General features: G+C 37.3%; 1 protein-coding gene and 1 non-coding gene across 6 annotated transcripts in view; one reads left to right on the top strand and one right to left on the bottom strand.

The window, feature by feature from the left end:
* Positions 1-17,435, top strand: part of CKAP5 (cytoskeleton associated protein 5) — a 104,941-nt gene that overhangs the window by 52,027 nt on the left and 35,479 nt on the right. For all 5 annotated transcript variants that reach the window (XM_005216463.5, XM_059874786.1, XM_059874787.1 and 2 more), the window contains 10 exons: positions 1,669-1,773; positions 5,637-5,726; positions 5,832-5,996; positions 6,490-6,618; positions 7,341-7,523; positions 10,087-10,200; positions 10,488-10,598; positions 11,576-11,668; positions 13,944-14,129; positions 14,621-14,715. In XM_005216463.5, the coding sequence (XP_005216520.1) occupies positions 1,669-1,773; positions 5,637-5,726; positions 5,832-5,996; positions 6,490-6,618; positions 7,341-7,523; positions 10,087-10,200; positions 10,488-10,598; positions 11,576-11,668; positions 13,944-14,129; positions 14,621-14,715 (1,271 nt within the window). The remainder of the gene's footprint in view (positions 1-1,668; positions 1,774-5,636; positions 5,727-5,831; positions 5,997-6,489; positions 6,619-7,340; positions 7,524-10,086; positions 10,201-10,487; positions 10,599-11,575; positions 11,669-13,943; positions 14,130-14,620; positions 14,716-17,435) is intronic.
* On the bottom strand, positions 16,782-16,854 carry TRNAE-CUC (transfer RNA glutamic acid (anticodon CUC)). The gene has a single exon. It is a non-coding gene; the product is annotated as a tRNA-Glu (tRNA).

Genomic DNA, 17,435 nt, shown 5'->3' with positions numbered 1-17,435 from the left:
AGCACCTTTGAATGTATTAAAATACTGATGTCCAAATCCAATCCCAAATTCATTGAAGTAGGATCTCTTGCAATGGGGTCTAGCATGTTTTTGATAACCTTTTCTAGAATATATGTTCAGATGCTAAATACAAAATCTAGCATGTAAATAATACCTTAGAGATGTTTTAGTAAAGAAAAATAAGCCAGACACAAATGCCAATATGTTCAATACAAAAATGAATAGAATTTTAATACCTAGACTTAATTATAGATTTTACAAAACATTTATTAGGACCCTGGTCTCATCTTCTCATAAGGAAAATAAATTTGCCATGAGTTTAGAAGGAGAATGTGCTTTAGTAAAGATAGCAAAAGCTTTGGGGTCAAAGCAGACTGAGTTTGAATCACAGCACTACCATTTGCCAACTCTGTGATCTTGAACGTATTAATCTCTATTTAATTTTTGAAATCCACAAAATTGAGATAATAATAGTACTTATTTTATAGAGTAAAAATTGAATAAAGATTATAAAGCACCTATAAAATTATAGCATCTAATTTGTTTTTAATAAATGTTGGTCTTTTAATCCTTACTCCTCGGTAGGGAATGTATATATATAGGACTGTCTTGCTATGCATAATGCTGTGCATTAGGGTTCTTTAATTCAGGGAATCTGGAATGAAATGTTCTGCTCATGAAATACCAGATCTTAGGGATAAAATCCAAAATAGAATGAAAGTATTTCTTCTACCTGGGGAAAGCATGAAAAAGCTAAGATTTGGGGGCACTTAAAAGTAAAGCATCCTTTTAGCATCAGCTGGCTTGAACAGTAAACCACAGTAAAATCCTAGCAGAAAGGAACTGAGGCAATAGTAGTCACTGTCTTGCTAAGTTGATACAAATTCAGCTACTACCTATGAGTTTTGCTAAGTTCTGGGTTTTGTAGGGTATGCTGTAGGAGGGTGGTAGTATTAACGCTGCTGGAGGACACTCTGATGAGAGACTCTGAATACAAGCCAGATGGTCACTAGGGAACTAAAACGGCAACTGCAAGGCCGTAAGCCCCCTCAGGAATGGTTGCAGAGGTATTTGCAATTTAGAATCCTCATCCACTTCCTTTTTTTTTTTTTTTTAAACATTCTTTTCCATTATGGTTTATCACAGGACACTGAATATAGAGATCGTGCTATACAGTAGGACCTTGTTGTTATCCATCCTATAAAAATAGTTTACATCTCATCAGCTTCTTGAAAGTACCAACAGCACTTCTACTGGTGCTTCTTGGGTATAAATGTTAGAGCTGCTACTCCGTGGTGTCTTGCAGAGATACTGTCTTGACTTTCCCTTCCCCAAAGCAAAGTCAAGAGGCCTCCAGCTTTGCTGCCAGTATGAGAGTCGCCTGCACAGTTGTGCAGTGCTGACAGCCCAGACTACCACCAGTGGGGAGTTAAAGATTTGATGTGGTTGTACGTATATTTTGTTGGTAGAGCTTTAAGGTAGGAGACTAGACATAAGGAAGAGAAGCTCCCAAATTTTATATTGTCAAAGAAGAATCTTTCCACTTGTACAGAACAAAGTTGGCTGCCCATTACATAATAGCTTTCAGAGTTCTTTTAAGAGTAAATTTTTACTCTTCTTCTTTGGGACTGTGACTCCTTTGTTTTCCTTTTTTTCCACCCTTTGTAGGTTGTTGGAAAGGACACCAATGTCATGTTGGTAGCTTTGGCAGCAAAATGTCTTACTGGCCTGGCTGTTGGGCTAAGAAAGAAATTTGGACAATATGCAGGACACGTAAGTAACACTCCTTTTTCGATATAGATTAACAGTTTTATCAAAAATGGATGGCTAATTTGCTTTATGCTTTAAAACAGCTTTTGGCATAAGTTTTATTAGTACTAAGCATAGCTCATTAAAACATTTATTTTACAATAAAGATGTCAGTTGTAACTAAATTTACTAGCTTTATGTAGAAAATCAGGCACTTGACCTAAAGTACTTAATTGAGTTGATTTGCTTATTCATTTACTTACTAATATCCTGTTTTGCTCTTAAAATACGATGTACAGTATAACAGGATGAAATATAACTTGTGATAACCAGAACAGAGTAAAAATGAGAATAGGAAAGGCAGTATAAAACCAGAAATGAGATTAATGTATAAAATGTATAGTGTTTTTCTATTTTAAAAAATAATAGTTTACTTATATACTTGAGGTGGGGTTCCCTGATGGCTCAGCTGGTAAAGAATCTGCCTGCAATGCAAGAGACCTGGGTTTGATTCCTGGGTTGGGAAGATCCACTGAAGAAGAGAAAGGCTACCCACTCCAGTATTCTGGCCAGGAGAATTCCACGGACTGTGTATAGTCCATGGGGTTGCAAAGAGTCGAACACGACTGAGCGACTTTCACTTTCACATACTTGAGATGTTTTATGTAGGTTGCACTGTTGGTGATATATCAGTATATTATAAGAAACTCTTGACTAGAGACATTTGTTGAATATAAATTTGGAAGCACTCAAGTTTGGGATGTTTTCTTTAGTTCTGGCTTCTGTCAATTGATCTCTAAATCTTATCTGTATTACTTAGATTGGCTAAGCCTCCTGTAAATTGACTGTACTGAACTTTAGGGTTAACTTACTAGCCACTTGATTATTTGATTCCCTAGATTGACTTGAGAGTCTCCTAACAGTCTCTAGTCATGTGTCAGTTTATATTGTGAAGCAAACATCTAACCTCACTTAGTTATGGTATTTAGAGCTTGCTTACTCATAGCATTAAAAATAATTTCGGAGAACTTAACTAAAAAAAACAAGACACTACCAAATAAAAATAAATCGTGACTAGCTTGTTACCAGGGAAATAAAAATAAGGGTCTATACAACCCTTAGACATGTAAATCACAAATTGGAGTAAAATTATATTCAGTATTTTATAGCATTCATTACTTATTACATAGTGTCTGTATGTGTGTGTGTGTGCTATCAAATGTATTGATTAGCTTTGGTCAGTTTTGTGTTGGTCAGTTTTGTGTTGCTTAGAATATTTTATACTTTTGTATTAGAAATAATTTTTCAGCTGGAAAACAATTCTTAAAATACATTTTAATTTACTAATTTTATAGTTGATTATAGATGATTACCTAGCCCTCTAGTTTGAATTCTGATTCTGGCTTTCTGATTTTTGCGTGCAGCATAAAGACTATCTCTCGTGCTTTATAGTTTGGGGTATTTGTCCCCCCTTAAAATTATATACTATGTTTGATATCAAGTATGTTATTGTGGTTCAGCTTTATTTTCGTTATTTATAAACAACCTTTTAGCAATATATGTAAAAGTGAACTTTAGCTTTACAGCTATTAAAATATCTTGATTTTTTTGATTGGTGAAAGGCAAAATGGATAAAAAGTGAAGTCATGACTGTAGCCTGCCAGGCTCCTCTGTCCATGGGATTTTCCAGGCAACAATACTGGAGTGGGTTGCCATTGTCTTCTCCAGTAGATCTTCCTGACCTAGGGATCAAACCCGAGTCTCCCGCAGTGCAGGCAGACTCTTTACCATTTGTAAAAGCAAAACTAAAAAACAACAAAAAATCTCTACCACACTAAAACAAAACCACCAACTTATTTTATGTCATGTAAAGCCAAGGACTGACATTAAGATACATGACAATGCACATAGGTGGCGTGTCTTCTATGGATTGTTTCAGCAGCAGCGGGAAATATGGCATGATTGAGTTCCAGCTTTTAAAACACAACAGCAAAAAAACTCCCTGCCTCCCTACAAGACGCAGGGTGAGGGGACAGTTCTGGGTTGCCACTGGTGAAGCATTCAGTTTGCTGCTTTGCGTCACACTTCTCATTCTTTTATTCCCAGTTAATCATTATCTGTATATAATGTAAGTCTGCTAGACCATAAATTCGCAGCTTTCAGGACAGATACCTTGCACAGTTCTTAGGGAGGTTAAACAAATACTGTAGCCCAACACCCTGCTCTCTAACTAACATGCACACAGTGGGAGTGAAGTCTCAGGTGATGGATGGGAGAGGCAGGGGGTGGGTTCAGTCTCAACTATTAAAGCACCCTTCCCCAAACAAATCTAAATGATAGCTTAGTGTGATCATGGGATTTTGTCCATAAAACAAAGGAAAAAAAAAAAAAAACTATCAAATGCCATAATCAATTGTATGGTAACAAATTAAAACTAGATTTTTGGTAGTGAGCATGCCGTAGTGTATGTATAAGTCAAATTATCATGTGGTACACATGAAACTTAAATAATGTTATGAAACAGTAAAAACAAATAAACAGTTTTATATTTTCCGTGGAAACTATATTTCTTCTGATCTGTATCACTTCCGTGAAATTTTTTTTAAAAAATGGGGTGGCAGGAGGTGCCATTGAGTTTTGCCATATATTGTTTTAGATCTTAAAAAATAACCTTAATTTGCCTGCTAGCACAGTGCCTGGTTACATATATTCAATACATGTTCTTGCTGCTAAGTCACTTCAGTCGTGTCCGACTCTGTGCGACCCCATGGATGGCAGCCGACCAGGCTCTGCCTTCCCTGGGATTCTCCAGGCAAGAACCCTGGAGTAGGTTGCCATTTCCTTCTCCAGTGCATGAGAGTGAAAAGTGAAAGTGAAGTCGCTCAGTCGTGTCAGACTCTTAGTGACCCCATGGACTGCAGTGCACCAGGCTCCTCCATCCATGGGATTTTCCACGCAAGAGTACTGGAGTGGGGTGCCATTGCCTTCTCCATACATGTTCTTGGGAGTCACTAAATGTTTAATGAATTAGTGATAATTTATAAGACAAAATAAGCATTATAAAAATTCTCAGATTTACTGATCTAAACTTAGTACTTGAATAGGAAATATTATTCTGATAAAACTTGCTATAATTTCTGGTACTGTTTCTTTTTTCTTTAGTGTAGTAAAGGGGCAGGAGACATCTCAGTCCAAGTGAGGTCTACCAGAGTCTTGAGTGAGGAGGAAGAATTATACACTATACCTGTTCCCCTACCCTAAATCCACTTAGTTGAGAATCATTTTGTCCAGTAAGAGTTATTACTGATAAAAAATGATTGTAAGGTTGCATGTAAGGTACAAATGCGAAAACAAAAGTTTGAGAAGCATTGCTGTGATGGTACAGGCATAAGATTGTTCCAGCATAAGATTCTTGTGCCCTTTAAGAAAGGAAGTGATTTTTTAATCCAACTTAGATGTTTACTTTTTTTTGTTTATTTTGGTAGATCCAGACATTGTTTTATTAAGTTTTATTAAGATATAACTTATATACTATAAAACTCACCTTCTCAAAGTATATAATTCAGTGGTTTTAGTATATCGATAAGGGTGTATTACCATAACCACTAATTCCAGAACATTTTCACCACCCCAAAAAAGAAACTCTGTATCTGTGAGCAGTCACTCCCCATTATCCCCTCCCTCTAGACCTTGGCAGCCACTAGTATACTTTCTGCCTCTGTGGATCTGATGTTTTGCATAGATGAAATAATACACGTGTGGTGTGCTCCTTTATGACTGACATCTTTTTCTAGCATCATGTTTTCAAAGTTCATTCATGATGTAGCATGTATTAATTAGTATGTCATTTTTTTTCCCGAATATATTTCAACTGTTCACTTGTAAAGGTTGTACCAACCATTTTGGAGAAATTCAAAGAGAAGAAGCCTCAAGTGGTACAAGCCCTGCAGGAGGCAATTGATGCAATCTTCCTTACTGTAAGTTGAGTTTGTGGTTTTGTCTCAAGTAAAGTTTGTCAGTGTGATACTTTGATTGCTCTTTACAATTGAAAAAAGCTTATTCACCACATTTTCTTTCTAAAGACCACACTACAGAACATCAGTGAGGATGTTTTAGCAGTAATGGATAATAAAAATCCAACCATCAAGCAACAGACATCTCTATTTATTGCAAGAAGCTTCCGCCACTGCACTGCTTCTACCCTGCCAAAGAGCTTACTAAAGCCCTTTTGTGCTGCTCTACTGAAGGTATAGACTCTCTTTGAAATTGGGGGATTGTTTTATACCTAGGCAAGATTTTTTTTCTCTACTAATTGTATGCACTGACTACGTGACTATAGGTTATTGTCTTTTGAGGAGCAGACCCTTTGTAGCTTTGGAAATTGAATCCAAAGTCTTGTACCATTTGTGTTCCCATTCTTGAAGAAAAGCATAAATTTATAATTCCCCTAACTACTAAAAATTTTATTTATGTGTCCCATAAACTGATATCAGCTATTAAGCTGAATCTGGTCAAGCACAGGCATCCAGTTGAGAGTCGTTGAAGATCATCTGCTTGTGAGGCATTTTGGATAGAGGGTGAGAGGAAGAGTAACTGTTAACTGGCAAAAAGAAAGCTAAGCTTAGTTTCTGTGAATTGTAAAAAGCAAATTCTTTATCTGACAACCCTCAGTCTGAAGTAGAATCAGTAATACCTGAAGTACCTTGTATTAAGATCATTCTGCTTATTTCCGGACTATAGCACATCAATGATTCTGCTCCTGAAGTCAGAGATGCTGCATTTGAAGCTTTAGGTACTGCTTTGAAGGTGGTTGGTGAGAAAGCAGTAAACCCATTCTTAGCTGATGTAGACAAACTCAAGCTTGATAAGGTAGGTTAATAATGGATTGTAATGAAATTGGAAAGCAGTCCTATCTCTGTGCATTCTAGGTTTGTCTACTGGTGTCCTTTTGATCAGAGTTTCTTGATTAGTAGAAATATTTTCAAATTATAAAAAATAAAATTGGACCAATCTTTAGAAGAAGTAAAAATGATGTCTTAAGTTAATTTCATTTCTAATATCTGGAAAATTGCCTTTCTAAATATGAATGTCTACCACCAAAAGTGTGATTATTGTTTGTGTTAAATTTTGTATTGGAGTATAATTGATTTACAGTTGTATGGGTTTCTGCTGTACAGTAAAGTAAATCAGTTATTCATATATCCACTCTTCATTAGATTCTTTCCCATATAGATTATTAGAGTATTGAGTAGAGTTCTCTGTGCTCTACAGTAGGTTCTTATTAGTTATCTGTTTTTTATATAGTAATGTATATATGTCAATCCCAGTCTCCCAAATTATCTCCCCCCGCTTCCCCCACTAATCGTAAACTTGTTTTCTACAAAAATGTGATCATTATAAACTTCGTAAATTTTTCTTTGCATAGAAATATAATATCTACTGCCCAGAAAATATGGATAGTTTATCGTTGTTGAAAAGGAAGCTTTTCTGTCTGAATTCTCATGTAGTTGTGGTTTAAAAATGACTTAGTAATGTGGTGATTGTGTTTCAAAGTTGGGCTCAATAATGTCTATCTCAATTTTGTTTTCCAGATCAAAGAATGTTCAGAAAAAGTAGAGCTGGTACATGGTAAGAAAGCTGGACTTGCAGCTGACAAGAAGGATTTCAAGCCTGTGCCCGGAAGGGCGGCTGCTTCAGGGGCTGCAGGAGATAAGGACACAAAGGACGCCTCAGCACCCAAACCAGGACCTTTAAAAAAGGCGCCTGCTGCGAAGGTTAATTAATGACTTGGAAAATGGGGCTTAAAAACTAGAATGTAGTAAGGTAGGGTCTGGATCTCAGGTTCATAGTCATTCTTCAGTATGATTTTATTTGAGAGATGAACTCATTACAACATTCAGAATACAGCAGAGCATATTTCAATGAAGACAGAATATTCCAATAGTACATTTGGTTATTTGAAACCTGTATAGAGATAAAAATGATAATGAAGATATGGAAGTATATTTTAAGGCATCAGAAAGTATCATTAAATGATGAGATAGTGTGACTGGCCACTTAACATTAGTAACGTCACCTTGGTCATTTTGCTAATAATGCTCCAGAGTTGCTGCACCAAGTTTCATTCTGTCAGGGCCTCCCCCCCGCACCCTCGCCTTGTGGTGTAGAAGGGGGGAAATGCTCAAGGGCAAATACGACTTTCTTACAGTGAACACTTTTCCTGGACTGGATTCTCTTAGGCATAAAGTTATCTGCTGCAAATGCTAGAAGTTTGATTCTCTTTCCTGCCCTGAACCCCAGCCTGGAATTAGGAGAAAAGAACTAATATTTAGTGAGCCTCACTTTGTGAAGCATTTTACCTACTTAATCTCATTTAATTGTCATAATAACCCTTGAGATAAGTGTTTTGTGATCCCTGTTTTTCCAGAAAAGCAAACTAGGGCTCAGCAAGGTTACGTGTCCTGCACGTGCTCTTACAGCTCACCTGTTTGTTTACTGTCTCTCCACACTGTACTACAAGCCTTCAAGGGGAGAGAGCTTATTACGGGTGACCCCTTGTGCACAGAAGAGGTTCTGGCATACAACAGGAATTCTGCATATATTTGTTGAATATCCAGAGTTGCAGAACTGGGATTTGAACCCAGGTATCTCTAGCTACAGAGCCTGTGTGCTCTCTTTCATGTTATGCTGTCTCTACAGTACTCTAGTATAGGGAGTTGGCAGCTGTTTTCTCCTTTCTCACCAACTCATGCCTCTCTGGACAGTGACCTGGGCACCACACCTTAAGACCTTTTCTTATCTTGCCGAACATTACCATGTTAGCTGGCTTTCTCTTATAAGGGATTCTTTTCCTTCCCCCCAAAATAAGCTGTGGATTGGGTAGGGAGGACCTGCTTTTGTTCTTTTGAAAAAATAAGTAGGACAATATCAGCCAATAAATCTACTAAGCCAATAAACGTATATGTGTTTTAAAAAAAGAAAGTAGAAGATTTGTTAACTGAGTTACTTCTCTAAACAGAGTACTATTACGGGAAAAGATCCAGAAAAGGTGTTGTAATAAATCAGAGTGTAAAAATTTCTACTTTTACAGTTAGAAAATAAATAAATTTCTCTTTATGGGGTAGTTACTCTGAATCAGCACAGTTACTGCTAATGTGAACTGGCAAGTGTTAGAGGTTTTCTTTGATTAAAAACCAGCATCTTAGTTTTGCTCATTACCCCACTTAAAAGCTCAGAGTATGTTCAAGATAACAGTGGTTTCAGAACAGGTCTGCATGTTCAAGACTAATTTGGTCCTTTGTCATTTTATCTTTTTCTTTTTAGGTTTAGGCATTTCTTAACCTTTAGGCATTGCTTAACGGATACCCAAAATAGGTAGAGGAGTGATGTGTGTTGGCATATTCATGTTACTGCCCATGACTCTGTACCTTATTATAAACTGCTATTTTCTTGCGACTGTTCAAAACTGGGGTGAAATAAACTTAAATCAAGATATTTAAATAGAGTATTAGTGGATAGAATCCAGTGGGTACAATAAAAAGTATGACCAACTGAAGTTTATTCCAGGATTGCAAGGATAGTTTGATATTAATATTAGAAAAATCACTGACTTTATAGATCAAAAGAAATCTAATTTCAGACATTGAAAAGGAACATAATAAACTTCAGTATGTCTTCTTGATAAAAACTGTTAACCATAAAGAAATGGATGGAACTTTGACATGATTAAATATATCATTTTTATAGATTATATGAGTATATTCTTGGGAAACCCAAGCAAGTCATCTGGAAAACTTTTATGAAACAATAAAAAAAAATTCAGTGAGATAGCCATCTTCAACATAACTAGAACACTCACTGAAATTGGCACAGCACCTCTTTTCCTTCACAAAGCAGATAGTTCTACAGTGAATAATAATATAATCTCATGTTACTGGAGTTCCTTGTGGTCAAATACTGAGTAAATATTATAACTCAGGAACTGTCCTTTACTAGTGTAGGAAAGATCTAGAGGCATTTTAGGCACCAAACATTAATTCTCAAATTAATCTGTAAATACATATAGTATAAAACCAGTTCATCATTTGTATTTCATTAGTCTCAATTAGCTCATTTAGAATTTGAGGTTCTTAATACAGCTTCTATAGATTTCCCCATGAGTGATCTTCAGGAAGTCAGTCTACCCTTGAAATTGCTAAATTCTGTGGGCAAAAAAAAATATGGTTTTTTTTGTTGTTGGTTGAGTGATCCCTCATTTTAATCAGATTTGTCTAAGAATGTCTAAGAATCACTATTCTGAATCCTTACCTGGTTTAATGTTTTTCTGTTCACTTTTAGCCTGGCGGGCCACCAAAGAAGGGAAAACCGGCTGCTCAAGGAGGCACAGGAGGCACTGGGACCAAGAGCAAGAAAGCAGTAGAGACTAAAGAAATGGTGGAGCCTGAGCTCTCGGTCAGTCTTACACAGCATGCCTCACAGTCGGGACAGCACACAGTCAGTGCCTTCGAGGAGATTCGAGTTCTTTCTTTGCTGAACTCTATAACATGGTTAATTGATACCTTTTTAACTTACTGAAACCATGCCTTGGACAAACTTCCCCTTTATAGTGGTGTAATAGAATCCTCAGATACTAAAGCACACCTATGGGAGTGTCCTTGTGGTTTTAGTTGGAGTATTCCTACATTCTTTTCTTCTGTTTCCTTAAGCAATTATTAGTGTTAATGTTTTGTATCTTACAGATCGAAGTATGTGAAGAAAAAGCTTCAGCTGTCCTTCCTGCTACCTGTATACAGCTTCTCGACAGCAGTAACTGGAAGGAAAGGCTGGCCTGTATGGAAGAGTTCCAGAAGGTGGGCGCACGAGGATGAGTTGAATGTGAAAGAAAATTACATTATAGAGAAGTGATGACTTGGCCGGTGAAGGACTAGCCCTAATTGCTGTGTTTTATAACCAGTGAGCATGTTTGATGGATGTTAACTAAAGATGAGGCAGCGTTTTTGTTTGCTTTTTAGCAGTGTTGGGTTTATCTTTCAACATCTGCTTTCTGTGGCTTCTGTCAGTTCATAACTTAGTGCTTACTCAAGAAAATTAGGTTTGTTCTGAATTATAAGACTTACATGAATTTTAATATTATATGGTATTAAACCTACTTGTCAAACAGGTCTCTTTACTTAAACCACCCCTCATCGATTTTCTATGTTTCCCTTTTTGTTGTCATGATTCTTAGAAGACTAGACATTATTACTTGGTATGATAAGCTTCTTTAAAAAAAAAGTCTGTGTTGGACAGGAGCACAGTAGTTCATTTTGGCACACACTCTTTGGTTCTGATGAGGAGGGGTGTGGAGAAACTGAAAGAATCCTGAGACTTCAGCCAGGAGACCTGGCTTCCAGTCCTGCATCCACCACTCAGATTTAGACCTGAATTTGTGCTTCTTTGAAACCTGTATTTATACACGTCTAATCTACTCTACTATGCTCTATTTTTAGGAAAATCAAATAAGTCAAAATATATATAAACAGTTTCTGCCATACACTACGCAAATTGAAATTGTTAACGTTACTTTCCATGGGGCAAACTTTGTGAATTCCTGAAATGTGGGGGAAAAAGAGTTTCGGTGGCATCACTATTAACAACCATATGCCAAACATCCACCTCAAGAAACAAAGCATTATAACAGAAAATAAATAAGCTCTCTCTGTGACCCACCTCATTTCCATTCCCCTCCCTCCTTTAGAGGTAAACACTTCCTTGATTCTGGATATGCTCTTCCCTTGGAACTCATTCTTAATCCCTTAATTCTCTTACTATCTTGTGTTACTTCAAGGCTGTTGAACTAATGGACCGAACTGAAATGCCTTGCCAGGCATTAGTGAGGATGCTGGCCAAGAAACCTGGATGGAAAGAAACTAATTTTCAGGTATTTTTAAATTAGAGATTTAATGTCTTTTATTGAAGTAATTTCCATTACATCATCCTATGGAGTATTAGGTATAGTTTGGTAATGATTTAAGTCATTCAGACACCGTGTCATCTAATTTTAAATGAATGATAGAATGTATGCATTTTGATTAAACACTAACTCTAACTTCTTACATTTAGGAGTGTGTGTGTGTGTGTGTGTGTGTGTGTGTGTATAAATAAGTATTTGTGTATATATACACACAAATACTTATTGTTTGCTAATTCATATACATGCATTTTTCTCATTATTTAGAGGGCCTAGAAGCCCTCTACTCTCATCTAGAGAGGAAAAACAATGAAATAGCTTTCTTATTTCTTTGGATAAAAAGTAAATGTAATCATTAAATTGCTGATAAAAAATGACCGCATAATCAGTTTAACTCATTAACTGATACTAGAGATGAAGTTGAGCAGTGCCATTTTCTAGTCTTAAAAAGTAGGTGTAAAGGGAGATGTAGGAAAGTGATACATGAAGGAGAATGAGAAGAGTTTTCTCCTCCTCTAGATGGTAGATGAAAGTTTGAAATGTATCAGGTTTATTTCTGGGTCCCTGCTAGTCTCCTCTTTACTTCTGTGCTGCCACCTCTTGTTCTCCATTCAGGATCCTTAGTTCCCAAGCACACTGTTCTTAGCGCTGCATTATAGAGCACCTCATCTGTGCCGTCCAGTGCTCAAAGGTTTCCCATGCCAAGCAGTTCCTTTGCTGCCTTCTTCCCCTCACACCACCACTTTTAAAATTCTCCCAATGCAGCTTCTCACATAGTTGAAGGAAGCACACCTGACTTGAGCTGATAGCCCTCTGGGTGTTAGATCCATAATGAGGCAATTTTATTTTATTTTATTTTTATAATAACTTCCTGAGCATATAGCACTCTTTTAGAGGGTACAGTGGAGCTGTTTTTAGTCTATTCACATAGCTCTGCAGCTCCTACCACGATGTAATTTTAGAATATTTTCATCGCCCCCCCAAAAAAGCCCCATACCTATCAGCAGCCACTCACTATTCCTCCCCAAGTCTCCACCCCTAGTCCCTGGCAACTATTAATCTACTTTTTCTGTGTATCACTTCTCCTGGACATTTCGTAAATGGGATGATGTGACTTTCTGTGTCTGACTTTTCCTTAGCATAATGTCTTCAAGGTTCATCCATATTGCAGCATGTATCAACTCTATGGTCTCTCAGTGCTGAACAGTACTCCTTGTGTGGATGTGTAACTTTTATTGACCCATTCGTAAGTCGATGGGCATTTGCATTGTTTCTGGTTTGGAGCTGTTGGAAGTAATGCTGCTGTGAATATTCATGAACAGGTTTTCATGTGAACACACGTACATACCTAGAAGCAGAATTGCTAAGGCTTATGATAACTCTGGGTTTAACTTCTCGAGGAACTGCCAAACCTTATTCATACTAGCAGTGCAAGAGAGCTGAGCTCCTGTTTCTCTGCTTCCTTGCCAACACCTGTTTTTTAAATATTCAAACAGGACAAAGGAAAACATTTATGGTCAAAAGGGTCTGAAATCCCAAACATCTGCCATCTTCACTTTAACATCTTTAAATTGTTTTTCACAGTTCCTTCCATTCCTCCTGTTAAAAATCTACAAGTCCTTTAAATCTCTCAATTTCTGGGGTGGAGAGCGGGGGGCCAGTGTATGTTTGTGTATACATGAGGGTTGTAATTTTTTTTGTGGGCAACTCTTATTAGGACTCTGAGTTTGTATGGTCATTTATTATGGATTTCAGAATGTGCACTCAGTACTGTATGCAAATAACCATAAGAGGAGGAGAATATAGAAATTACGTTTTTCCATTCATAAACTTCACACAATAACATTGCTTGTTAGTATTTTAAAACATTGAGTGGTTTGGTTTTTTTGTCTTAGCTACTTTAAAATTGTAAATTTAAAAATTTAAAATCAGCTACTTTAGTTGATAATAATTAAAGGATAAAAATTATTTTGTTTCTTGGTCTAAAATTTGATTCTAGTTTGGTCATGTTCTCAGCTGTCCCTAACTGTTACATCTGCAGGCTACTATAAAAATAAGTAAATAGATAAATATTTAGGGGGAATTCCCTGATGGTTCAGTGGTTAGGACTTTGTGTTCTCACTGCCAAGGACCTGAGTTCAATCCCTGATCAGGGAACTAAGATCCTACAAGCCACATGGCATAGCCTGCAGAAGAAAGATGTCTTTGGCTTACTTATAATTTCCTGATACTTACCCTTGTTCAGGTGATGCAAATGAAGCTTCACATAGTTGCTTTGATTGCCCAGAAGGGAAATTTTTCCAAAACTTCAGCACAGATCGTCTTGGATGGACTTGTAGACAAGATTGGAGATGTGAAATGTGGGAACAATGCTAAAGAAGCTATGACAGCAATAGCTGAAGCGTGTGTGTTGCCGTGGACAGCTGAACAGGTTAGTGACGGAGTGCTCTTTCTTCAGGTTTCCCCACTTTTCCCCCCAGTTTTAATTTAAGGTTATTAGTTAAACTTTAGTTCTTTTCTTCTCAAGTAAAACCACTCTGATACTGCATTTTAATTTTTACCTTTAGTAATAACTGTTGTATGATAATTAAAATTGTCTTAGTCAAGAATATTCTATTAAGGATGAGAGTAGTTTTCTCTTATGACATTATAAGAGACCACCAATGAAAAGTTGTGAACTGTCCGGAATTCCTTTTTAATTTTTATTGAAGTAGGGTTGGTTCACAGCCCTGTCAGAACGCTCTTAACACTGCTGCCGCTTACCGTGTTTTCTCAAGTGAAACATTTCTGAGGTGTTGCTGTAGCATCGGAAAAGGCATGCTCAGTCCACTTCTACCTTAATGTCAAGCCGTGGTTCTACAAGAAATATGAGAGAAAACTCAGATCTGTTTGTTTTTTCGTATGTTTGTTTTTCTGTTCCAGGTTATGTCAATGGCGTTCTCACAGAAGAATCCCAAGAATCAATCAGAAACTCTGAACTGGCTATCAAATGCAATAAAAGAATTTGGTTTTTCTGGGTAAGTCAGAAAGAAATCAAGTACTTGTTTTGCCACTCTCTTAACTGGTGATTATATTTGTTGTAGCTATCTCTGCTTATTTCTGAGAAGCCAGAGCACGATTGTCTAATTTATATAAAACAAAACTACCTTTGTTCCTAAAAAGCCTGTATTGGCTTGTTCTCCTGCATTTTGATATCCACTAACATTAGGGTTCTCTAAGTTATTTTTCTTCGGTATTTATGATTGATCCACAGAAAAGCCAGTTCCAAGGATTTGTAGTTAAATACATTTGAAAATTACTATATAAAATCACATTTGTTTAGAAATCTGTAGTGCACTTTGGAAAATTAAACGCTCTTAGAAGTCCTGCAATAAAGGCGCTTGTTTCTTTACTTTTATTAATTTATTTGGCTGCATCGGGCCTTAGTTGCAGCACACAGGATCTTTCGTCGCGGCACGTGGACTCCAGAGCCCACAGGCTCAACAGCTGCAGTGTGCAGGCCTAGTTGCTCTGCGGCACGTGGGATCCCAGGTCCCCGACCAGGGATTGAATCCCTCTCCTCCGCACTGCACGGTGGATTTCAACCTCTGGACCCCAAGGGAAGTCCCACAGACGCTTGTTTAACCCACTCTTTCCCAAAGTTATTTGCTTGTTGCACACATCGGTTACAGTAGTCTCCCCTTGTCTGGTTTCTCCTTCCACAGTTTGTTACCTGCAGTCAACAACAGTCAAAAAATACTAAATGGAAAGTTTCAGAAATAAACAATTCATAAGTTTTAAATTGTGGACTATTCTGAGTCACATGATGAAATCTCACTCTGTCCTGCTCGGGGTATGATTCATGCCTTTGTCCAGTGGGTTCCCCCGTTAGTCACTGAGGCGCTCTCTCAGTTATCAGCTCACCTCTGTGGTGTTGCAGTGCTCCTGTCCAGGTAACCCTTATTTTACTTAGTAATGGTCCCAAAGGGCGAGAACAGAGATGCTGGCAATTTGGAAATGCTAAAGAGACGGTGCAAAGTGCTTCCTTTACATGACAAAGGGTAAGTTCTTAACTCAGTAAGGAAAGAGGAAAATAATGTGCTAAGGTTGCTAAGATCTACAGTAAGAGCAAATCTTCTATCAGTAAATTGTAAAGGAAAAAGAAATTTCACACCTCAAACTGCAAGCATTGTAACTGCTTAGTTAAGATAGAAAAGGCATTAAATTTGTGGATGCAAGGCATGAGCAGAAAATGTCATTGATGGGTATGTGTTCCACCCAAAAGCATGGAGTCTATGTGAGGACTTCAGTAAGGAATGCCATGAAACAAGTGACACCAAGGCATTCACTGCAAGTAAGAATGGTTAGACGGATTCAGAAACAGGTTTGGACTGAAAAATATAATAATTACTGGAGTGGCTGCATTTACCAGTGGAGCATCTGCTGCCACATTTCTAGTAGACTTGAAAAAATTGATTAAGGAGAAAGACCACATTGCCATAATTTGTATTACAGTATATTATTATAATCATTCTATAATTATAATTTATCTCTTACTGTTCATAAATTTATAAATTGTAAACTAATTTATAAATTAAACTTTATCATAGATACAAATGTATAGGGGAAAAAATACTCTATATAGTACTATCCATACCTTCAGATATCCACAGAGGGGTCTTGGAATGCATCCCTCCCAGATAAGGACGGACTACAGTGTTTTATTTAACAAAATTTTATACAGCTTACTTTATGCCAGGCACTGTCAAATAATAATTCATTTGATTTAATCATCATAAAAACCATGTGAGGTATGTTCTCTTCCTTTTATAGATGAAGAAACTAGGGCAAAGAAAGTGATCTGCCCAAGTCACAGCTGCTGCTGCTGCTGCTGCAGTGGCAAAAGCCAAAATTTGAACCCAGGTATTCTGGCTCTGAGAGGAAAGACTCTAACTGTTGTTCTATGCTGCCTTTCTCTGTCCCCTGATGCTTTTCACATGTTCTCAATAGGCTGCTTGCAGTGTTCTCAGTTCCACCAAACAAAGACACAATACTCTAGAAATTATGTGTTTTTGACCATGCCACGTGACTTGCAAGATCTTAGTTCCTTGATCGGGGATTGAACCCAAGCCCTTGGCAGTGAGAGTACCAAGTTCTAACCATTGGACCACCAGGGAATTACCTAGAACGTATCATTTAAGTGTTATTCAGGCAAAGAATTGTTTGTTATGTCAGTATCTGTGGTGTCCTCCTGTAGTTGAGGATATTGTTATAATCCCTTCACAACTGTAGAATCGTTGATGTAAAAACTACCTTTTGGCATGAATGACATAAAAGCCATGTGAATATTTTCCTCTTTTTAATTCATCTGTGATCTGTCATTTATTCAACAACTACATATTGAGTACCTGTGATATTCTAGTCATTTGTTCCAGGCCCTCAGGAATACAGTATGGTCAAGATTAAATTCCTGTTTTCATGGAGCTTATTTGAGTAAGGGGAGATGACAGTAAACAATAAAAAATACATCAGGAAGTATAAGAACAATGGAGTAAAAATAAAGCCAGATAGGGGGTTAGTGGTAACACCTTGGAGGGTTTAGTGTAGTGTTATTTTCTGTAAGACAGAAATCCTTTCTGAAATAACACCTGTGAGACATACCTTGAGGACATGAGGGGCTGATGGTAACAGTCGGGTAGTTAGTTCTTCAGAATGCAGCGGGAGCGGACTGAGTGAGGGAGATGGGAGTGGTAGGAGA

This window comes from Bos taurus, chromosome 15 (assembly GCF_002263795.3).
Source record: "Bos taurus isolate L1 Dominette 01449 registration number 42190680 breed Hereford chromosome 15, ARS-UCD2.0, whole genome shotgun sequence".
Taxonomy (NCBI): domain Eukaryota; kingdom Metazoa; phylum Chordata; class Mammalia; order Artiodactyla; family Bovidae; genus Bos; species Bos taurus.
The sequence above is the reverse complement of the archived record's forward strand: the minus strand, read 5'-3'. Positions and strand labels throughout refer to the sequence as shown.